The 21,805-nt window shown below is 52.2% G+C and overlaps 12 protein-coding genes across 12 annotated transcripts; 7 read left to right on the top strand and 5 right to left on the bottom strand.

The window, feature by feature from the left end:
- Positions 1–917: 917 nt before the first annotated feature.
- Positions 918–3,118, top strand: RHO25_011281 (uncharacterized protein; the record flags this gene model as incomplete). Its single annotated transcript, XM_023601866.2, has 7 exons — positions 918–1,024; positions 1,080–1,303; positions 1,352–1,384; positions 1,447–1,866; positions 1,926–2,061; positions 2,115–2,343; positions 2,402–3,118. 7 exons carry the CDS (start codon positions 918–920, stop codon positions 3,116–3,118), a joined length of 1,866 nt encoding a protein of 621 aa, XP_023451342.1.
- A 461-nt stretch (positions 3,119–3,579) lies between these two features.
- Positions 3,580–5,691, bottom strand: RHO25_011280 (uncharacterized protein; the record flags this gene model as incomplete). Its single annotated transcript, XM_023601867.2, has 1 exon — positions 3,580–5,691. One exon carries the CDS (start codon positions 5,689–5,691, stop codon positions 3,580–3,582), a length of 2,112 nt encoding a protein of 703 aa, XP_023451184.1.
- Positions 5,692–6,278: 587 nt separating this feature from the next.
- RHO25_011279 (uncharacterized protein) lies at positions 6,279–6,860 on the top strand (the record flags this gene model as incomplete). The annotated part of the gene is made up of 1 exon (XM_023601868.2): positions 6,279–6,860. The coding sequence occupies one exon, from the start codon at positions 6,279–6,281 to the stop codon at positions 6,858–6,860; it is 582 nt and encodes a 193-aa protein (XP_023451186.1).
- A 1,186-nt stretch (positions 6,861–8,046) lies between these two features.
- On the bottom strand, positions 8,047–9,236 carry RHO25_011278 (uncharacterized protein; the record flags this gene model as incomplete). The annotated part of the gene is made up of 3 exons (XM_023601869.2): positions 8,047–8,520; positions 8,859–9,141; positions 9,193–9,236. The coding sequence occupies 3 exons, from the start codon at positions 9,234–9,236 to the stop codon at positions 8,047–8,049; spliced, it is 801 nt and encodes a 266-aa protein (XP_023451185.1).
- A 315-nt stretch (positions 9,237–9,551) lies between these two features.
- Positions 9,552–10,480, top strand: RPS1 (40S ribosomal protein eS1; the record flags this gene model as incomplete). Its single annotated transcript, XM_023601870.2, has 3 exons — positions 9,552–9,673; positions 9,768–10,269; positions 10,331–10,480. 3 exons carry the CDS (start codon positions 9,552–9,554, stop codon positions 10,478–10,480), a joined length of 774 nt encoding a protein of 257 aa, XP_023451179.1.
- Positions 10,481–11,074: 594 nt separating this feature from the next.
- On the top strand, positions 11,075–11,938 carry RHO25_011276 (uncharacterized protein; the record flags this gene model as incomplete). Its single annotated transcript, XM_023601871.2, has 5 exons — positions 11,075–11,251; positions 11,328–11,401; positions 11,511–11,655; positions 11,719–11,755; positions 11,811–11,938. The coding sequence occupies 5 exons, from the start codon at positions 11,075–11,077 to the stop codon at positions 11,936–11,938; spliced, it is 561 nt and encodes a 186-aa protein (XP_023451178.1).
- Positions 11,939–12,010: 72 nt separating this feature from the next.
- Positions 12,011–12,619, bottom strand: RHO25_011275 (uncharacterized protein; the record flags this gene model as incomplete). The annotated part of the gene is made up of 1 exon (XM_023601872.2): positions 12,011–12,619. The coding sequence occupies one exon, from the start codon at positions 12,617–12,619 to the stop codon at positions 12,011–12,013; it is 609 nt and encodes a 202-aa protein (XP_023450986.2).
- A 304-nt stretch (positions 12,620–12,923) lies between these two features.
- Positions 12,924–13,937, top strand: RHO25_011274 (uncharacterized protein; the record flags this gene model as incomplete). Its single annotated transcript, XM_023601873.2, has 3 exons — positions 12,924–13,123; positions 13,183–13,844; positions 13,903–13,937. The coding sequence occupies 3 exons, from the start codon at positions 12,924–12,926 to the stop codon at positions 13,935–13,937; spliced, it is 897 nt and encodes a 298-aa protein (XP_023450588.1).
- An 835-nt stretch (positions 13,938–14,772) lies between these two features.
- RHO25_011273 (uncharacterized protein) lies at positions 14,773–16,415 on the top strand (the record flags this gene model as incomplete). The annotated part of the gene is made up of 3 exons (XM_023601874.2): positions 14,773–14,868; positions 14,934–15,516; positions 15,592–16,415. 3 exons carry the CDS (start codon positions 14,773–14,775, stop codon positions 16,413–16,415), a joined length of 1,503 nt encoding a protein of 500 aa, XP_023450587.1.
- A 174-nt stretch (positions 16,416–16,589) lies between these two features.
- Positions 16,590–17,768, bottom strand: RHO25_011272 (uncharacterized protein; the record flags this gene model as incomplete). The annotated part of the gene is made up of 1 exon (XM_023601875.1): positions 16,590–17,768. The coding sequence occupies one exon, from the start codon at positions 17,766–17,768 to the stop codon at positions 16,590–16,592; it is 1,179 nt and encodes a 392-aa protein (XP_023450586.1).
- A 434-nt stretch (positions 17,769–18,202) lies between these two features.
- Positions 18,203–19,416, bottom strand: RHO25_011271 (uncharacterized protein; the record flags this gene model as incomplete). Its single annotated transcript, XM_023601877.2, has 3 exons — positions 18,203–18,707; positions 18,763–19,356; positions 19,409–19,416. The coding sequence occupies 3 exons, from the start codon at positions 19,414–19,416 to the stop codon at positions 18,203–18,205; spliced, it is 1,107 nt and encodes a 368-aa protein (XP_023450585.1).
- A 282-nt stretch (positions 19,417–19,698) lies between these two features.
- On the top strand, positions 19,699–20,572 carry RHO25_011270 (uncharacterized protein; the record flags this gene model as incomplete). The annotated part of the gene is made up of 2 exons (XM_023601878.2): positions 19,699–19,991; positions 20,041–20,572. The coding sequence occupies 2 exons, from the start codon at positions 19,699–19,701 to the stop codon at positions 20,570–20,572; spliced, it is 825 nt and encodes a 274-aa protein (XP_023450583.1).
- Between the last annotated feature and the right edge of the window lie 1,233 nt (positions 20,573–21,805).

Raw genomic sequence — 21,805 nt, 5'->3', positions numbered from 1 at the left:
TACTCTTCAGTATAAGGTCTCGTGATGCCGCCACTTATCCTACGATGTCGAGAGCCTAGCGAGCTTTCACCAATAGCTTTCGATTGTTGGCTGATGCTTTCGGACCTGTTACTGCATGTAACATCACAGTCGCAAGCGGTTAAATCGTTGTCAAGTCAGCTCTCAGCTATTTCTTAACTTCTTGGCTCCAAGACGCGCCCTCCAGATCTTTGCATTCTTCGACGCCTCCGCCCCGCGGCCAAGCAGCACTAGTCACTAAATGGTTGCTCGCGTGCATACTGTTCGCGGAGGAGTGTCGAAGGAAGCGTACTGACAGCAGGTCGATCAAGACCTTGCGATGTGTTCCCAGTGGACAAGACTCCTGGCGCCAGAGTGCACTGGAGCATATTGAATTTCAAGACGCCCTTTCACCGGCGAACGTCTGACCCAAGCATTCCTCGAGGCGTACAAGCAAGCAAAGGCTTCAAAATCTAATCTACAATCAGGCAAACCCTAAGCAAAACCCATACCCTGGCGCAAACCTTGTCACGGGGATGTCGTTGTATCACAGGTGCAACGGCCTCACTGCCCAGAAAACACCAGACTCTTGGTCCGCTGTGACTTTCCCTCGGGAAGCTGTTTCGGGCAATGCTGTGCAACCAAAACCGCGACAAGAGCAGGGCCGACCGCAGGGACATCAATCGAAACCTTGTCGGCGTTGCCCATGGGGTGGAACATTCCTAGACTTGGAGCTTGTGCGGAGCTGTTGATCGAATTCATCAGAGAAGGATCGCGTCGCACATAAACAGTCGCAAAGACCCCGTACTCAGCTCTCTTTTGCTTGGAACTTTGCTTCGCCTTTTTGGCAGGACTGCTTGTCTACGACTGAAGGAACTTCACGGCGAACTTTGTTGCTTCGGCGCGACCTTTCTGAAGACATGGCGGACATCAAGGCCTTCGAGAAGGACGACTCTCCAGATGGGTCCGGAGAGGTCCGCCGAGTTTCTGTGGCATCGGTCGACTTGACGAACAACATCGACGCAAAGTACGTACTGTATATGCAGTCCCGTGTTTTGGGCTTGGGAGCTAACTTCACACAGAGTGAGCAACCCACTCGCGGGTATCTCGTATGACGACCTCATGAAAAATGTCGAGGACTTTGCGCAAGAGAAGGACCTGAGTGATCAACTGGATCTCCTCAAGAAAGGAGCCTTGATTGCCCAGGATCCAGCCAACTTCGAAAGTCTCGACCAACTTGATGAGCACGAAAAGGAGTTCTTGCGATACGAGGCCAGTCACAAGTGGCGACATCCATGGCAGCTGTGTACGTGACACATACGTGACCGTTCTCCTGACTGTGCTAACAAGACAGACATGACAATCATCACTTGCTCCATTGGTGCAGGTAAGTGCAACCACTTCTCTCAGACACTTTCGTACCTTCAACTGACCTCACTTTGCGCATAGCCGTGCAAGGTTGGGATCAGACTGGCTCAAACGGAGCGAATCTCAGCTTTCCAGTCGAATTCGGCATTGGCAATGGCGAGACTCCTGGCGCCCCAAACCAACTTCGCGACCAATGGCTCGTGGGAGTCGTGAACGCTGGACCGTATCTTGGATCTGCTTTCATCGGCTGCTGGCTCTCTGACCCTTGCAACTTCTACTTCGGGCGTCGTGGAACGATCTTCATCTCTGCCATCTTCTGCTTACTCACTCCAATCGGTGGCGCTGTCTCGCAGAATTGGGAACAGCTGTTCATCACTCGATTGCTTATGGGTATTGGAATGGGTCTGAAAGGATCCTCTGTGCCAATTTTTGCTGCTGAAAATTCCCCTGCTAAAATTCGTGGCGCTCTGGTCATGAGTTGGCAGATGTGGACTGCTTTCGGTGCGTTCTTTTCTTGTGAAATGTATTCTGCCAGCAGAGAGGATACTGATATCGAGCAGGAATTTTTCTCGGCTTCTGCGCCAATCTTGCTGTGTACCGTGTTGGCGACATTGCTTGGAGGCTGCAAATCGGATCTGCATTTATCCCAGCAGTGCCTCTCACTGCATTGATCTACTTTTGTCCGGAGTCACCTAGGTATGTTGACTACTAACCTTTCGTCTTCAAAATTGTGACTAACAGCGTTGAAGATGGTACATGAAGAAGAACAGATATCACAAGGCTTACAAGTCTTTGCTGCGACTACGATTCCATCCTCTGCAAGCAGCACGCGATCTGTACTACATTCACAGCCAACTTCAGGTCGAAGCCAGCATCATCGGAAAGAGCAACTACGTGACGCGATTTGTGCAGCTCTTCACGATCCCGCGTGTAAGACGCGCCACTCTTGCCAGTTTCACAGTCATGATTGCGCAGCAGGTACATCTCTCCCCTCAAAGCTCGCAAGCAAGAGCCAGAAACTAACATCAATCGCCAGATGTGCGGCATCAACATCATCGCCTTCTACTCCTCCACAATCTTCCGCGAAGCCGAAGCCTCCGAACGCGACGCCCTCATTGCCTCCTTCGGCTTCGGCCTCGTCAACTTCGTCTTCGCCTGGCCCGCAATTTGGACAATCGACACCTTCGGCCGCCGATCTCTCCTCCTCTTCACCTTCCCTCAAATGGCTTGGACCCTTCTCGCCGCAGGTCTCTGTTTCCTCATCCCAGGAAACGGCCCAGCGCGCCTCGGTGCAATTTCCCTCTTCATCTACCTCTTCGCCGCCTTTTACTCTCCAGGTGAAGGGCCTGTGCCTTTTACCTACTCCGCCGAAGTCTTCCCCCTCTCGCACAGAGAAGTCGGAATGGGATGGGCAGTCGCAACCTGTCTCTTCTGGGCTGCTGTGCTTTCGATTTCTTTCCCAGCTATCCTTGGCGCTTTCACGCCAACGGGAGCGTTTGGGTTCTATGCTGGATTGAACATTGTCGCATTCGTGATGATTTTCCTTTTCGTGCCCGAGACGAAACAGCGTACGCTCGAGGAATTGGATTATATCTTTGCTGTGCCTGGATCTCAGTTTATTCGGTACCAGACTACCAAGGCTCTTCCTTGGTGGTGGAATCGATGGGTGCTGCTCCGTAAAGGAACAAAGCTAGAACCGTTGTATAAATTTGATGAGACGATTGAGAGGTCGCAGAAGGTTGGTGTTGCTTAGACTCAGACAAGTGAACAGGATCCAGAGAATATCACGGGATGTTTGTGGGTATCACACGACGCGGAATGAAATGTTGGTCATTGTTGTCTTGCACGATGGGCTGGGAATAATGGGAAGGGGAAGTTGTTTGAGCTTTTATATACCCAAGTCGGCATTCTTTTCATGCCCTCAGCAGGACAATACAATCATCACGAGATCAAACAATGGATGGATGGACTTGTGTACTAATGCCAGAGAGATGGCGCTGTGCACCCACTGCGCTCTGTTCAACGAGATACTTCGCTGCTGTCTGAGATCGAGATATTGACAAATGTTAATCCTTTGGCTTCCTTGACTCCGTCTCAACAACACCTCTGCTTGAATTCCTGGCGATCAGCCGTATTCACTGTCGTTCTTCGTCTATCTTGCCGTCATGTTATATTCTCTATATGTGCAAACCATGCTAAGAAATGTCGCCACATTCACAACTTGCTCCTCGGCTCCAGCATTTTCTCCACCTCCGCAAACTGGTAGTAATAATTCAGACACTCCTTATTAGCTAAGGTATCCGAAGGCTTGATCTTCTTCCCGCTAACAATCTGCTTCACAGGCAACTCCACCTTTTTCAGATTAATCGTCGTTGGAATCTCCGGAGTCTCGAACACATATCGTGGTACACAACGTTTCCCGCAATCGCGGCCAATAGCTTCTTTGACTTTTCGTACCAGATCTTGCGTGAATTTCTTCCCAGGCTTCATGAGCAAGAATAACATGACGCTTTCGTCGTGATCTTGTGGCCGTCGCTGTCCTACGCAAATACTGTCTTGTAGCTCGTCAGGGAAGTTGTTGTCCAGGCAGTTGTAAATTTCCGCACTTCCGAATCGAACTCCGCTGGGGTTCAATACACCATCTGAACGGCCGAGGACCCAGACTTGTCCGGTCTTGGGATGGAACATGATGAAGTCGCCGTGCGTCCAGACGTTATCATACTTGCCAAAGTACGAATTGAAGTACTTCTCACCATTTTCGTCGCCCCAGAATTTGTTAGGTTGAGTTGGGAAACCTTTCGTACAGACGAGTTCACCAGGTTCACCCAGCGGCAAAGCCTTTCCTTGAACACCTTTCCCGCCTTCAATCTCTTGATCGTATGCCTCGACTTTCATGCCGAGTGCAGGACCAACACAACCACCGACATACACAGGTTGCATGAGATTCGCCATCGTGAAACAAGATGCGAGATCTGTGCCGCCGGAGATGTTGTCGAGCTGAACTTGAGGCGGAAAGGCTTGATCGTAGAACCATTCGAATTGTGCTTCTGATAACACCATTCCTGTGCTGGTGACACGTTTGAGACGACTGAGATCCACGACCTCACGTGGCAGGATGGGAGGTTTTGCTGTAGCCAACGTTTGCATCCATCGCGGAGAGACACCAAGATCAGTGACTTTTTGATCTTGCACGATTTTCAAAAATGTTGTCAAGTCTGGTTGGAACGGCGAGCCATCATAGAGAATCGCCTTGGCCGAGTTCGCAAGCGAGAGAACGCTCACCAGATACATGATCCAGCCAGTTGTTGTATATTGCAGGACGCAAAGATCATCTGGTGAGATTTGTGCCATGTCGCGGTGTAAATTCGCCTCTTTGCGATTGCTCAATAACACGCCGCCAACATTGTGGACGATGCATTTCGGTTGACCAGTTGTGCCAGAAGAATAGACGATGAGAAAAGGGTCTCCGAATTCGATACGTTCGAAGTGGAGTTCAGGATCGTTTTTGGCTGCCGAAAGGAAGAGCTCGAGAGATTCTGCTTCGCGCACTTTGGAGATGTCTTTCGGTTGACGTTGTGTACGAGGCATGCTGACGATGCTTTCGAATTCGGTTATACCAGTCATGCCATCTACGATTTCGTTCATTTTGGGCCGGAGGTCAATCGTCTTGCCATTGTATAATGCCCAATCGTCGACGAAGACGAACTTGGGCTTGATTTGGCGAAGTCGGTCGAGAATGCCTTTGGTTCCCATATCAGTCGAGCTGGAGCTGAAGATTGCACCGCGGGCTGTAGCAGCCAGGAAGACGACCAGTGTGTCAACGCTGTTCGATGCCACGACTGCAATACGATCGCCCTTGCCGACACCTCTGGCTCGCATGGCATTGGAAAGATAGCCCGTTCGAGCTCTCAGTTCTGCCCACGTAACATTGCGCACTTCTGTTCCGCCTTCACGAACCTCAACACAGGCAATTCGTTCATCTTCCTTTCGATCAGTCGACCATTTGCTCGCATCCTTGGCAGGTGAGTAGAGGATATTCTCAGCAAAATTGAGCTTGACTCCCTCGAACCACGGCGGAATCGTGTCCATACGAGCATTCTCATCCACAACACGCTCATATTTCCCCTCATGAATAAGAGGAAATTGCAAAAAGAGCTCCTCCCAAAACGCAGCCCGCTGGTCCACAGACCAGGCATGAAGCTGAGGCCATGTGTCAAGCCTCGTCCCACGCTTTCGGTTGACCTCTTGCATAAACTTATAAGCCAACGTGCCCTTGGGATTCGGAGGATCCCACAGCTTGCGAGGCACCGTCGTGGGGTCCGCCATGGCGTGTCCGTGAAGAGTAATGCGGAAGATCAGCTGCGAGGGGAAGAGAGAGAGCTCTTGACGTCAGAGTAACGAGAGAATTGGTGCCTGACAGTAGCGTGTAGATCGCAGAGACAGAGACGACTCTGAGCTTCGGCCAGGCGAGTAATCGGACCCAAGCAACAAGTATGGATCAAAACCAAGGTAGTTAACAAGAGCCTTTCAGCGCTCTTTACTCGTGAACCGCGTGTCAAACCAACCAGGTGGAGGTTGCAAGACACCACGCTAGTCCAACCTCGGTAAGAGACGGAGCTCTAGGTCGGCATGTGAGGGGACCAAAACATCGCCCAGCTTACGAACTACTGTAGGACCACGACTCATGGGCAACGAAAAATCGTCATGTCGCATCGGGCAGCCATCCTGTCATCGTGCATGCGGGCTGAAGATCGAAGTGGCAGTGAGTAATAATAAGAAAGCGAGGTGAGCTGCCTGGAGTTCGTGTTTCCCGGTTTCCATTGCTGTACAAAGCGTTGTTACACTACATTCTTCCCCCTGTCGTATCAGACTTCTTTCAGAGAAATTATTAAGCCATTGGGAGCGAAATCAACATGAACTCAAACAATAACAACAACTCATCCGGTGGCCGGAGCAGCCACGACTTTGCCCGAGGCGGCACGTCGAGCAACTCCAATGGCAATTCCGGCGGCTCCAGCACGGGATCTTCGAACAACAACAACACCAGCAGCAGCGGCGGCTTAGGAGGCAGCTCTGGTGGCTCCAGCGTGGGATCTTCCAACAATAACAACTCGAGCAGCAACAACAACTCCAGCGGCCACTCGAGAGGAGGAAGCAGCGGCGGCGGCTATGGAGGTGGTAGCTCCAACTCCAACTCTTCTTCTGGTGGCTATGGAAACAGCTCCTCTTCCGGTGGCGGCTATGGAGGAAGCTCAGGCGGCGGCGGCAATTCCTATGGCGGATCGAGTGGGGGCGGTTATGGCGGAGGCGGTCACAGCAGCAGCGGTGGCGGCGGTGGTTATGGCGGTGGTAGCTCTGGAGGCCGGTCCGGTGGTGGCTCGTCTGGTGGATCGCGATTCACGACCGACAAGAAAATGGATGTCGCATACGAAGCGGGGTACAAGGACGCCATGGACAAAGTGAAATCCGACATGATGCGAAACTTTGGCAACTAAAAATGGTATGTCTCTCTTGACTCTCTCAACGCATCCACTGTCGCCGCTGCACGAGCCTTTACTGACCTCGTCGTCGCAGTTTCTTACGAATAATGTTGACGACAGCACCGCCCGAAACCAGATCGGCTTGGGTTTGAGGATTTTTGAGCATGCAAGATGACGGGTGCTTTCCGATGTGGGGACCTTTGGCGATCGCGATGTGGATAGCTCTGGCGCTTGTTGGCCTGATCTGTCCATTGCGGTCATGCGTTCGGGCACATGTATAGGCGTTCAAATGTTTCATTGAGCTTCAAAAGATGCATTACTTCGACTTACCTTCATGCTGCTGATTCGAATAGGCCGATTCAAGCTCTGCCCAATGCGACGATGATGACTCACCTCCGAAGGACGATGTTTGCTGCAAGAATGCATCGCTTTGCCACCGTGCACACAAGAGCTGAGAGAGTGCGGTCGTCAAGCGGCTGAAAATACAACATGCAGCGTGCCGAGCGCCCGAAGCTGGGTATCCTGGTCGCCATTGTCATATGTGCCTTTTGATAAGGCTGTCACATTCTGCAGCAAATAAAGCACCAGCCGACAGCAGACGACTGCGGCAGAGGGTTGCTGCTCACGATCGCCACTCATCGCGCAGGTCCCGACAGGTCGCACGGCGTTTCCCTGCATGCATTCGTGAAGAGCGGCTATGGTCTTCCACTAGCTGTGCAACGACGCAGACGAGTCGCAGCGACGTTCGAAGCGACATTGCATTGGTCCGGTTCGGCTGTGCAGGACACATCCTGTGGGATGAGATGCGCGCCTATCGAGGTGCATTTACCTGCCAATGCAATCAGCCTTCATTCCAACACCGTGTGTGATGCAATGCGATGCCATATTCTCGATCATACAGGGTGCCTTCTCAGCATGAATGCACCGGTCAAAGTGCGCTATGAAAGCCATGCATGTGTAAAGCAACTAATCATATCGAAGTCGAAAAAAGCCTTCAAGAACCAAAATGATCGCTTACCTGATGCCAACATGTCCTCCGTCTTCTAAGGATCGTGTATTGAAAGCGGCTATTCCTGGCTCCTGCTTCCCTGCCATATGGCGGGTACGAAGAAGCAAAATGTTGTACCTGTGGACTGTGTTGAGTCGTTGTCATTTTCGTATTGCTACATATCAATCATTAGTCGCAAGCACTGCAAGAAGCTCAATCGCCGCCGAGACGTCTCCCGGAGCCGCTCCAAGCTGAGCCAGTAGCCCATGAGCTTGGGAGTGGTCCGTTGCCCTGTCCTCTTGCAGCCGCTGGTTGATTGGCTGGTCTGCCTGCGAACGCGGTCCCGTATGCACGATTCGTTTGTGGCTGGCCAGTGCCTGCAAACAGCTTCTGAATGAAGAGAGGTGTGTTTGTGTATTTCCCTCCAGCCCCATACTCTGGCCAGATGCGATCGAGGAAGTCGTAGAGGTGGGCTGCGAGAATGCCAGTCGCCTGGATCATGGTGTGGAAAGGCCCAGCCATGAGGTATGTGACAGCTAGCATCGCATAGGGCAGATACTTTGCTGGCATGTTGACGATGTAGAATTGAACTTGTCTGTTCGGATCTTCCAATGCGAACGTGTAGATCAGAGCCATGTTCAATGCCTGAAGAAGTACAACCCCGCCAAGGTAGACGCCTCCGGTGAGCTGCTTCGTTGTCAGCGCGCTGCACATCCAACAAGCGATAAAATCTACGAGAGTAAGACATCAAGGTAAAGGTATGTAGGGAGCAACAACCACCGCCTGCCCACAAGTTCAAGGCCGCCAGTATTTCTCAATAGGCATCCCACCATGCCCACACTGCGCGAACGCTCTATTGTTTATGCGAATGACGAACGCCGCACAGTGCAGGGGTAATCTTGCTCGGTTCCAGGAACCGTGACAGCTACGAGGAGCTGGCCGGGCAGATATTCCGAGCGTACATTGGTGAAAGAGAGGAGGAAAAGGTAAAGAAAGAAGACTGCGAGATAGGTAGTCGTGCTTACCAGAATGACAAGCGCCACGAACATGAGGTAGAAGGCGTATGCACCAGGAGCACTGAAGCGCGGCGCGCCAGTCTCGAGCATGTTGCTGTACTGGTAGAAGAAGAAGGGGTCCATGATCAGCCCCAACGAAGGGCCAGTGACGAGGAAGCACGTTATCGCGCGCCACAGCTCTGGCAGTTGGCGGATGGTGAAGACATAGTCTCGAAGGAAGACGACCCAAGAGAGGCTATACAGGCCGAGATGTCCGGGCACGCTGATGAGGACGGCTGCGGCTGTGATGGTTCTGCTTAGCATCAGAATCTGCGCCAGCTTGCGCGTGCAGCAAATTTCTTACCTGGTGACGGGCGGCGCCTGGAAGAAGGCTTCCTGGAACGACATCCTCACCGCGTTCAAGTGGTGTTGCGAAGCCGCCGCACTGCTGCAACTGAATGTGATGAAGGTGAGGAAGAAAAGAGAGTGGAAGCAAAGTGTTCTCTTGTTTTCGAAGAGTGTCGGCAAGCGCGTTGGTCCGTGGCACGTGCCAGAATAGGCGGCAGCTGCCGCGAAGGGCCACCACTAAATTTTGGCAGAATGCATTGATGCCAAGCACTCGCACGCAGTTTTGGTTTGGGCGGAACATTCGTCCTGACGACTTTGACGACACAGCCAGCCTACTAACCACCACAGCACCTGTTCTTTCACTCGACCGCGAATATGGCTGTCGGCAAGAACAAGAGACTGTCCAAGGGCAAGAAGGGCCTGAAGAAGCGTACCGACCCATTCGCCCGCAAGGACTGGTTCAGCGTCAAGGCTCCGTCGACGTTCAACATTCGCGAGTACGATCCCACCACCCACTCCCGCACACGAAATGCCTTTGCGCAGATGAGGAAAAGCGAGGATAGAGAGATGGATAACTAACGCTGGCTGCAGTGTCGGCAAGACCCTCGTGAACCGCTCCACTGGTCTCAAGAACGCCAACGATGCGCTCAAGGGCCGTATCTTCGAGGTCTCGCTCGCCGATCTCCAGAAGGATGAGGACCACGCTTTCCGCAAGGTTAAGCTGCGCGTCGACGAGGTCCAGGGCAAGAACTGCCTGACCAACTTCCACGGACTTGACTTCACTTCCGACAAGCTGCGCTCGCTCGTCCGCAAGTGGCAGACCCTCATCGAGGCCAACGTTGTCGTCAAGACCACCGATGACTACCTCCTCCGCCTCTTCTGCATTGCCTTCACCAAGCGGAGACCAAACCAGATCAAGAAGACCACCTACGCACGATCTTCGCAAATCCGCGCCATCAGGAAGAAGATGACGGATATCATGCAGCGCGAGGCCCAGAGCTGCACTCTCAGCCAGCTCACCACCAAGCTGATCCCAGAAGTGATCGGCCGTGAGATCGAGAAGAGCACTCAGGGCATCTACCCTCTCCAGAACGTATGTACATGGCGGGAATCAGGGTCGCGTGAAGCAGGATAAAATGCTAACAAGCGCAAAGGTCCACGTCCGCAAGGTCAAGCTCCTCAAGTCGCCTAAGTTCGATCTTGGTAACCTCCTCTCGCTCCACGGCGAGTCCTCCACCGATGACGCTGGCCAGAAGGTCGAGGGTGCACGCGACTTCAAGGAGACGGTCTTGGAGTCTGTTTAAAGAGGTTAAATGGGGCATATGATGCTTTACGGTAACACATGGGCATTGGGCAGTGTGGCGACTTCACTTGTTTGCGAGTAGAACGGCGTTTGAGAGCAAGAGGGCCATGGAGATGAAAGATGCATGGGACATCTATACCAGCGCCACGTTAGGTCCTTACGCAAAATCAGTGAAACGTTCAAAATGTTCAATGCCGATGACCCTTGTTCTCTTTTCTTTCTGTAAAGCGTCGTGACTGAGGACTGTGCCTACATGACTAGAGCTTGACCGTGGCATCTAACAGTGGCGCAACATCGTGCCCCGTCAGATGTGCAATGCTTAGCTCAGAGTTGTACTGCACGAATCCCACACCTTCCTATCTTTCACATCGAGACACCGCAATCGCACCTTCTCAGACTTAAACTCATGATCCAACTTCCAGTCCCATCTCACCTTACTTCTTCGTCCTGACGAACAACCTCATTTTCGCAAAACAGGACTGAAATTTCCGAGCCACAAGCGTTCGATTCCACCAACACCCACAATTGCAGCGCACCGCACTCGCCGCGATTCTTTCGAACAAGCCCTACAAGACTCAAGAAAGAAGAAATCAAAATGGCCCCACCCAAGCATCTCAACTTCATCACAGGCAATGCCAACAAACTCGCCGAAGTCCAAGCCATTCTCTCTTTCACGCCCGTCGAACTCCGATCGCAAAATGTCGATCTAGTAGAGATTCAAGGGACGATTGAGGAGATTTCCAAAGATAAGGCGAGCAGGGCTGCGGAGGCGGTAAGTGTCACCTCGTCTGTTCTTGAGGATACATAATACGAAGATACATAAGACTGACGTGGAAATTGTGTGATAGGTACAAGGACCTGTTTTGGTGGAAGATACGTGTTTGTGTTTCAATGCGTTCAAGGAGCTGCCGGGACCTTATGTGTATGTTGTTCCTCCATCGTTCAGTTTGATTCATTGTTTACTTTTCTGTGCTTTTCTTCTACATCACTTATCGCGATTTCATGGCTATGCACGCTGACTATCTTTACAGAAAGTGGTTCCTCAAGGCTCTCGGGGTGCAAGAATTCCACAAGCTGTTGGCGGGCTTCGAAGACAAGTCTGCTCAGGCTGTGTGTACGTTTGCGTACTGCGAGGGACCAGGCAAGGAGCCGATTGTGTTCCAGGGCCGGACAGCTGTGAGTGTTTCCATTTGTAGCAGATACTTCGCAATGTAGCTGTCGCTGACTGATTTGTTGTAGGGCAAGATTGTGCCTTGTCGTGGACCAACGGATTTCGGTAAGTTCCCGTGCCCTGTTGTCTTTTTCCTCGCGCAGTGCTGATTCTGATTTAGGCTGGGATGCGTGCTTCGAGTATGAAGGACAGACATATGCCGAAATGCCCAAAGTGGAGAAGAACAAGGTCTCGCATCGTGGAAAGGCTTTGGAGAAGCTGACGGAGTGGCTGAATCAGGAGCTTTGAAGAACACTTCCAGAACGTCCTGTCATGATGCAAGCGCTTCTTCCATAGAAATCATACAGATCTCCAACAAGTTCATCCATGCAAAAACATCGGATCATCCTCGTCCTTCTTTCCACTCGCCTGAGCCTCAACTTCCCCACCCTCTTTTCCGTGATCCTTCTTCCACTGCTTCACCCAACTTTCAATGCGATCCACATTCCCATCGATATCCTCCGCCTTCTCACTCTTCAATTCCACCACAATCTCCCCATCATACGCATCCCTCGCCTCCTGCAACAAAACCTCCATAATCTCACAATCCAGATTCTCCTGCAGCTTCTTTTCCTCGTATCCTCTTGCTTTCAAGCGATCATACAACGTCCCATTATCGCATCGCACAACAACGACCAAATCAATAAAACTCGGAGGAAAGAGATCGCAAGCATGCCAGTCGATGATTTGCCCGCCTTCTTCGAGATCATTTTCAATCACGTCCAGTAGTCGGTCCTCGTCGACGATTTGAAGATTTGGATCGGAAGGGTCATCGGATTTCTCGCCAATGTTGTGTTTCTTTACGACGTCGTTGACGCTGAGATGGTGTAAGGTGGGGATGCGGCGGGCGAGTTCTTCAGCGTGAGAGGTTTTGCCTACGCCTGGTGTGCCGGTGATGATGATGTTGGGATCTGTTCGTAGCATCGTCATGATTGTGCGCTTGGTGAGGAGTCGAGCGTGTTGGGAGAAGGGTGGCCTTGGGAAGAAAGCTGCGCGACGCCAACAGGTTTTGAGAATCATGGACGAGTGACTTGCGCGAAAGGTGGGAGCTGCGTGGTGACGTTTTTTGAGCTTGCGGAGCTTTGTTTCTTCACAGCCCTATCAAACTTTGGACGCGAACTATTCTCCTGTACAGCTCTGCACTCATCTTGCATCTGAGATTCTGCATTGTCGCGTGTTTAATTTCCTATCAGCGCAGAGACGAAAAGTTGAGAAGCGCGCCCAAGTCTGCACAATGCTCGCGCGAAGAGCTCTTCCACGCCTCCAGCAACCCTTCCGACGGTATGCGAGACGCCCATATTCGACGACGGAGCTCAGCAATGGCATCAAGATGACCTACGACCTGTACGAGCCCGAGCAACAAGCCCAGGGTGGCCCAATCATCTTCGTCCACGGTCTCTTCGGCTCCAAGAGAAATCACAGGAGCATGAGTAAGTACGATTGTCCTTCTATCATCCATGGCCAGAGATGGACCGCGACTGACAATGCTACAGAGTCCTCGTCCGCGACCTGAAGCGACCAGTCTACGCCGTGGACACTCGCAACCATGGCGACTCCTCTCACGATCCAAAGCACGACTACACAGCCCTGGCCGAAGACATAGAACTCTTCCTCCAACACCACAAATTGCAGGACACATGTTTGATTGGGCACTCAATGGGCGCAAAAGCAGTCATGGCAGTCGCTTTGCGCAAGCAAGTCAAGATCGGATCTCTCATCCCCGTGGACAACGCACCGGTAGACGCGGCACTCAAGAGCGACTTTGGCAAATACATTGTCGGGATGCGAAAGATTGAAGAATCCTCTGTCAAGACGATGAAGGAAGCGGACAAGATATTGCAAGGTTACGAGGAGTCTTTGCCTATACGACAGTTCCTCCTCACGAACCTTGTGAAGGGCCAGGATGGTACGCAGAAATTCAAGGTTCCGCTCAAGTTTTTGACTCCTGCACTGCATGGATTGGGAGACTTTCCATTCAAGAACCCGGATGAGACGAGATTCGAAGGCCCAACGTTGATCGTGCGGGGGACAAAGAGTCACTATGTTAGCGATGAGACACTGCCGATTTGCGGGAGGTTCTTTCCAAATTTCGAAAGAGCGGATATCGATGCTGGGCATTGGGTGATCAGCGAGAAGCCGGAGGAATTCAGACAAGGTGAGTCAAATGTGGTGTATGAGTGTATGTCGACCCTTCATTTGCTAACGAGAAGCAGCTGTCGTGGAGTTCCTCACCAAGCACCAAGATTGAACACAGTGCGCGACAATGCTGTAGAATCGCGGTCAGTGTAAAATGCGGTCAATGCTGTGCGTTGATCTGGACTGGATTGGACTGGGGTTCAACAAGTGCCCGCAGGCGACTATCCACGACACACAGTCATCCAGACATCATCCCGCAAAGCCCCCACACATCGGCATGCCTATATACGCTCTGCAATCGTCCGCCGCTTTCAAGACTGCAGACTGCGCGGCAGCTGCCACACGATCGTGTTCGGTATGCTTGGCCACCATCTCTGCGCCCGCGCAAGGCGTCGACAAAGACGTGCGGCTGTGACCTTCGCAAGCAAGCACCGGCGCAAGAAGCAACAATCTGACCGAACATATGTGATGCTGTTGTTATCAGCTCCTTGTTGCCGTAGGGATCCGCGGAAAACGGCAAAAAAGCAGCGAGCTAGACCTCGCTACTGGCAAACCTTTTCAAGCTAGTCCGAACTGAAAGCGAGACAAGTGGGGTGAGTGTGGGCCTTGCACGAGCTTGTGTGCGGGCAAGCATTGTCAATGGCTCGGCTCTGCTTGTTGTCCTGCCTGCCATGCTGTTACGGTGGCATTGGGAGTTATGGCTGCAGGTCCGATAGCGCTCTGGCGTGTTATGAGTGGGTAAGATGTAATAAAGTAGAAGAGAGCAACGCATATCGGCGACGAGCAGTGGTGGTGTTGGAGGTCCGATGCATGATACTCTTTATTAACCTCAGTCCTTCTACTTCAAGTTCCTTTCCCCTTCTTACCTGTCTTTCTGGGCAGATCGATTGTCGTCCAAGCGCGAATAGTCGGAGCAGCTCGATCCGTAACGTCCATTCCGATTCAACATGTGGTCCCTCTTAGCACTCGCCGCGCTGGCCTCAGCACAATCCAACGATGAGAGAGTCCTTGGAGTCTACATGTTCCATCGACATGGCGACAGAGTCAGTGCACTCCACGAATATCACACGATACCATCGATAGGAAATCACTAACCATCGATCACCAGACACCAAAAGCCCTCGCCCCAACCAACCTCACCTCTCTCGGCTACAACCAAGTCTACTCCTCGGGCGAATACTTCCGCTCCCGCTACATCTCCTCTGCCTCTTTCTCATCATCCTCCTCATCAAACAATTCCACCCTCATAACCTCCATCTCCCCCAACATCGTCTCCTACCAACAAGTCGTCGCCTCCGCCCCCTCCGATACAGTCCTCCACAACTCCGCCCAAGGTTTCCTCCAAGGCCTGTATCCACCTGTCGGTTCCTCCCTCGGCACTGAAACTCTCCGCAATGGTTCGGAAATCGAAGCACCTATGAATGGCTACCAACTCATTCCGATCAGTACTCCTTCGGGGTTTGGTTCGGCCGGTGCAGGAAGTGAAGATGCGGGTTGGTTGCAGAGTACGAGTAACTGCGCTCAGGCGAAGATTTCTTCGAATGAGTATTTTTCTTCGGAGGAGTATGAGGCTCTGTTGGAGGAGACGAGGGAGTTTTATGAGGGGTTGAGAGCGGCGGTGGAAGAGGTTGTTGGAGAAGGGAATGTTGAGAATGAGGTTGGGGAGTTGAGTTTTAAGAATGCTTATACGAGTGAGTCTTCCCAACCTTCCATTCTACGCTAATAGCGACATGCTGGTCATCCTGTTGACTGACCCTCGAAATCAGTCTACGACCTCCTCTCCCTCTCCCTCGAACAAAACACCACCCTCTCCAACACAAGCACAATCTCCTCTACCCTCGACACCTCAACTCTCGAACAACTCTCCTCCCTCGCCAACATCCACGAATGGAACCTCGCATACAACACTTCTTCCCCCATCCGCGCAGTCTCGGGTTCCATCCTCGCCTCCCAAGCCCTCTCGTTCCTCCAATCCACCATCTCCTCCCAAGGCCAGAAGAACCTCCTCGGAATCCAATTCGGCGCCTACGCAACTTTCGCTTCATTCTTCGGTCTCGCTCAATTGGAGAACGTGAACGAGGAATTCAAAGGTGTTGTGGGTTTCGCTAGTGCGATGGTATGGGAAATGGTCACCAACTCGTCTTCTGAAGGCTTTCCAAGTTCGGAAGATGATATCTATATTCGTTTCCGCTTCCATAATGGAACTACGACTTCTGATGATGAGCTCCTTACGTACCCGCTTTTTGGTTCGGGAGAAGATGTTGTGCCTTGGAATGAGTTTGTTGAGGGGATGCAGAAGATTAGTATTGGGAGTACGGAACAGTGGTGTACGGCTTGCGGGAACTTTACGGGAGAGTGTGCGGCTTATGGAGGTGATGCGCAGGGTTCTGCTTCTGCTGCTGGGAGCGGAAGTGGAAACGGGAATGGATTGAGTCCGGCTGTGAATGGAGTCATTGGAGCGATGGTGACTCTGGCTGTTGTGTTGGGGTTGGAAGCTTTGGTGCTCGCGCTTGGTGGATTGAGAGTTGTCAAGAAGAGGGGAGCAGCGCAGGAGAAGGTTGAGGAGGTGAGCGAGGGTGAGAAGGCTTAAGGTGGTAGAAGAGAACTGGAAATGATCTGGACTGGAATGTGATGAAGTGATATGCATGAGATTTTCGGGACAGGTAATGTGAATAGTGTTATGACACTTATGAAAATGATGTACAGCTTTGACGAGCTTCTTGCCGATGTAGTATGCTGATGATTATGATTTATTTGCTCAACTTTATCGCCTTGCCTTGGCTCTTCTCTTTTTGATCCCAGCCGCTTGCGCTCTCGTCCGCACTCCCGGCATACGATGCGGTGATTGACTAAGCTCGTCAGGCGAATTACTAGTCTGCCTCGTCGAGCGTCTCTCAGGCTTGTTGCTCTCGGCTCTGGACGCCGTCACACCAAGTGATTTAAGCACTCTTGTCACACCTTTCCTGAGTGCCTGATCGTTTAAGCATCGCTTATCGATTGTTTTCAAGAGCTGTGCTGGTAGAGGTTGGAACGCGTTATTTACCCGATATGCCTGAGCGGCGCGGACCAGATTTCGCATTGCCCTCCGGAGGTGGAAGTTTTGTGTAGGTACGTTGCCGGCCCCATTTGGGGCCAGCACATGCAATCTCCCTAAATCCTTGATGAGCTCTTGCAAAGTTCTGTCGCGGACACCGCTGAACCATGTGATAACACGGCCTAGATCCCGGCTGTCATCCTGCTGTGTACCCCAAAATTGGTGTTTGACGCCAGGAGTTGACCTATTCGGCAACTCTTGTGCACTTCCGAAATCAGTCAGCACGACGTCAGGATAGCGGTTGGCGTTGTCTGTCGAAGGTCTGAGCAGGATATTGCTCTTCTTTATATCACCATGATAGTATTTGGATCTGTTCCCGCCATCGAAGTGAATGAGGAGAAGGGCGGAGAAGAGCTGCTCAGCTATGTGCCAGCAGAAACCAATTGGTGCCCGTTTGTCGGCTGGGTCTTTTTCCTTCCCCAGGTGTCGGTCGAACTCTGTTAGGGTGCCACCAGTAACCACTTCAAAATCGACCCAAAACTCTCCACCGACGGCGGCACCTGGTTGCGTCCATTTGCTGCCAGGGTAGAAGTTCATGATACTAGTATTGGCATGTCGCGCAAGGTATGCTATGATCTCACATTCGTCAGTGATAGGTGCCGCAGCCTGATGTTGGAAAATCTTTGTGGCTCGTAGCTCGGGTGCGATCATCCGAGCTATTATATCGACAGGCTGCTGATAGTTGAGGTCTTGCGCTTGCTTTTGTGCGCCAGTGAACTCCTCAATTGTGATTGTCGCTTCCACCACAGAATACATCCCGTCCCCGAGCCGACCTATTAGGTGTTTCTGCTGTTCCACGTTGGCCAGATTCAAATTTAAGGCAGCAGGCGTTGGTGCTACTCCGGCCATGTTGTAAAATACTGCCTGCAGTGTTCGATAATATGCGATACAAGTGAATGAAAAGCACAGTGCCGGACTGTGCTGGTAGCCGCGATACGAAAGGAATGAGAAGATAGACGAACGTGGAGAACTTGCGTTTGCAAGAGCGCCTCGAGACCATATCCAGTATTCTCTGGTCTATTCTTGCCAATGTGTTCAAAGGCCTTTGTTGTGCCACGTGAGCACCATTTCCGGCAAAGGAAGGGGAGATGAGCGAGGCGATCATGTCTTTGTTAGTACGCAGTCACAAAGAGATGGCGATAGGCCGAGACCACAAGTCTTTCGCAATGGTGTCGGGCGGTCTGTGCAACTGTCCATGTAGAATGCAGGTTATGTGTAAGGTCTCAATTCGTGTAGTCGTAAAAGGGTATCTCGTTCTAAGTCGTCAGTCAATAAGTTCAGCATCAGTCCAACCCATCCCATTCAGTTCCGTACGGGCAATCTCCAACCTCGAAAATTCCGTCCGATCCTGAAACAAGGAACTGGTTTCGCCCAATCAACTCCCAGTCTTGCTCGACGTAAGTGCTCGGTTCAGAGGCCACGATCAGATGTTCTCCGTGTCGCTGCTCCGGGATACCGACATCTCTTTTTGGGTGAGGGATGCCATCAGCATTGTCAGGATATTTGCGGTTGAGTGTGACTCCTGCTTTCGTACTGTAGTACAAGCTGGGAGGCAGAGATGTCTTGTGATTTCGGAAGCGGCAAGCAACAAGGCTCACGCCATCTGTCGCACATAGGTTCAGCGAATTCGCTCTCTTTGCTACGCCAAGTATCTTTTGCTGCAGGCCTACAACAGTTGCAACTGCTTTGTGGAGTGCGGCTTTCATTTCCTGGGCCGAGTATGTGTAGTAGAAAGTCGTGGCATCGCCACCTCGGGTCAAATAAGTCATGTAGAGACCAGCAATATGCCTGGCAAACAAACGTTAGTATAAAAGACAGGCTGAGGGCGAGCGACAAGACACACTCGGAATCAGTTCCGCCATAGACATTTGCATAGGCAGCGTGGCTCATCTCATTGATGACCGCCCGCTTGATCTCGGAGAAGTCGCTCACGGCTCCATTGTGCATGAAAGTGTGCCTTCCGAACACGAATGGGTGATTGTTAACGTTTGCGACGGCCGTTCCTGATGAGGCGCGAATGTGACCGAAGAGGCAACGCGTTTCGGTGTTTTGGCATATGGACAGAAAGTTGGACTCATGCCGCGGAGGTTGAATGGTCTTGTACAAAGCTGGTCGCAGTCCCTTTGCGATGTCAGCCACATGCACATATGGCTGATCGTCTAAGAACGATACGTCTTTCTGCGCGCCATCTGCACTTTCTCCAGTCTCAGGAAGTTCGAAGTCCGAGTTGGCAGAAGTATACCAGGCTATGCCTAGCCCGTCGAAGTTGAAGACGACATTGCGTGCTTTGACATCGTCCTCGGCGCTCTGGTTGTGCTCGTGAGGGAGGAGCTTAGGGAGATAGTGATCCGAGACTTGCTTGACCAGGGAGTGCTTCGGCGTGATCAGGACATCTTCGAGAAGGCAAGGCTCGGTGGAAGAGATGTATGCTATCCAGCTGGAAGATGTCAGCTTGGCACTGATAAGGTTCACATGGGGGTTCGACGTACCGACACATATTGTTGTTTGCAGGTTCGCGATAGGAGTGAGAATAGAGAACAGTGAAGGGAGGGGCGTCACCTACCGTCAACGCTAGAACTGCTGCTCGAGGTCACGCCTTCCCTTTGACTGGTCGTGTGCCAGTCGCCGATAGGAAGGCGCTGTCGTTGGCCTTGGCGCTGGCCGGCGTCGGCGACGTCGGCCCGTGGTGACCGAGCTGGAGCTGGAGCTGTGTGCTGTGCATGCATCCACTCAAGAACGACTGCGTCCAGATAAGTTATCTGGCGACATCACCGACGAGATGGCCACTGTCCCGCCCAAGTTCCAGCAGTCCTCCGTACCTGCGCAGGAACTACTTCCCTTCGACGAGCGCCAGCCGCCCACGATTCGACTGTATCCTCTCAGCAACTACACGTTTGGCGTGAAGGAGACGCAGCCAGAGGAGGATCCGTCGGTTAAGGACCGCCTGCGACGCCTCGAGGAGCACTACGAGAAGCATGGCATGCGTCGGACATGCGAGGGCATCTTGGTCTGCCACGAGCACAACCATCCGCACGTGCTGATGCTGCAAATTGCCAATGCCTTCTTCAAGCTGTGAGCACTGCACACGTCGCTGTGCTGCTAGACTGGGCTAACTCTTCAGACCTGGGGACTACCTCCGCCACGATGTCGACGAGATCCAAGGCTTCAAAGACCGCCTGAACGAACGACTCGCACCCACGGGCTCCCTCGCCGAATCGACAACCGCCGCAGACCGAGATTGGAACATCGCCGATACCCTCGCGCAATGGTATAGGCCGAACTTCGAGACCTTCATGTATCCCTTCTTACCGCCTCATGTGACGCGCCCCAAAGAATGCAAGAAGCTGTATCTCATTCAACTGCCGGAAGGCAAAGTTCTGAGCGTACCCAAGAACATGAAGTTGTTGGCAGTCCCACTCTTCGAACTGTATGACAATAGCCAGAGATACGGTCCGCAGCTCAGTGCCATCCCGCATTACCTCAGCCGCTATCGCTTCGAGTTTGTCGATGAGCAAGGCGAAGTCGTGTCTTACACGCCGGGTGGCCCGATCAACGAGAACGTGAGGACGAAAATCTTGGCTGGAGGCCAGAACGGAGTTGCGGCCCAAGACGACGCCCCTAAGCAAGATGAGGAGATGGCGCAGGCAGCATGAGGTTGGAGTATATTGAAAGAACCCGACATGATTTGAGCAAGAGTTGTCTGCACAGAAATTGTACAGCTCATGCGGCCAGCTCGTGCATCTCAACCCGTCGCTTACAGCTCGCGGACGGGATTCAATCAGAGCGCACGCGCGTGGCACTCTTCCGCCAGCTTGCACACACCTGACTAGTGCACGCGAGGAAGTCAAGACTGGGGTTCAGAGCGAGACATGCGAGGCATGAACAGCTGCGACCCGTCCTGGTCCCGATGATCGGCATTGTCAAACTGCTCCAGGCAGGACAATATGCCGCATTCGATCCAGTATGGGCTTGGTATTACCTCTGTCGTCCTAGGGTACCGATCTCTTGCTAGCAGTGCCTTGTGTTACCATGCCGATCGACATCGAGCGTGCGCGAGCAACAAAGAAATCGATTGACGGCATTTCATTGGCATGTGCCGCTTCGACTCGATGCACGTCGATAACATGCTGCATTAGCTGCATGCCAAGAATCCTCAAAAATTATAGCAGACGGCTCGCGAATCACTAATCACCATATGGCGTCTGTTCTTCTTACATACGTGCAAACGAATTACGCCCAGACTATGAGACTGGAAATGCAAGAGCTATACAGTGCTGGTGCTCAATCGCCGTTCTGTACCTGTGCAACCAGCGACCGTTCAAGCTTGGCGTTTCCCGGTGTTGCTGAGAACACTGCTTCCGGCCACCTGCAGGTACTGCTATTTCATAACTCAGTGACCTAATGGAAACATGGATCATGCAGCAGCGGCTCTGTTCATGGTAAAGCAGCTCGAATAAATCTGGACACGCAAGCCACTGCGATATACTGATGTCGCCACTTCGGAAATTTCAACCAACCTCCAACGCAGGAACGAAAAGTCGCTCGTATTCTCGCTCTCTCGGAACGCGCCACGAGAATTCTTGAAGCCACTGTGCGATGCGTGCCTGCGACATCTAGGGTCACGAACAAGCATGACCGTGGCTTGCCAGGAACGATACGCACGTGTTCATGGAATCCTTCTGGAACTTATCCTTGACATCGTTGCAGCTCGTGCCGCAATCCCGTATTCCATAGCGTCGGTAGAGCGACGCACTCCGCAATTCACATCCTTCGCTGCTGGTCGGCTCGTCAGTGCCTTATTCTTGTGCAGATTTCAAGCGGAAGCAAGGTCTGTGCCGTACGACGTCCCTCAACATACGCAGATATCCGTCATAAGAGCGGAACAG

The sequence above is a fragment of the Cercospora beticola genome, chromosome 7, assembly GCF_033473495.1.
Source record: "Cercospora beticola chromosome 7, complete sequence".
Taxonomy (NCBI): domain Eukaryota; kingdom Fungi; phylum Ascomycota; class Dothideomycetes; order Mycosphaerellales; family Mycosphaerellaceae; genus Cercospora; species Cercospora beticola.
Note: the sequence above shows the minus strand (reverse complement) of the source record. Positions and strands in the feature narration are given on the sequence as shown.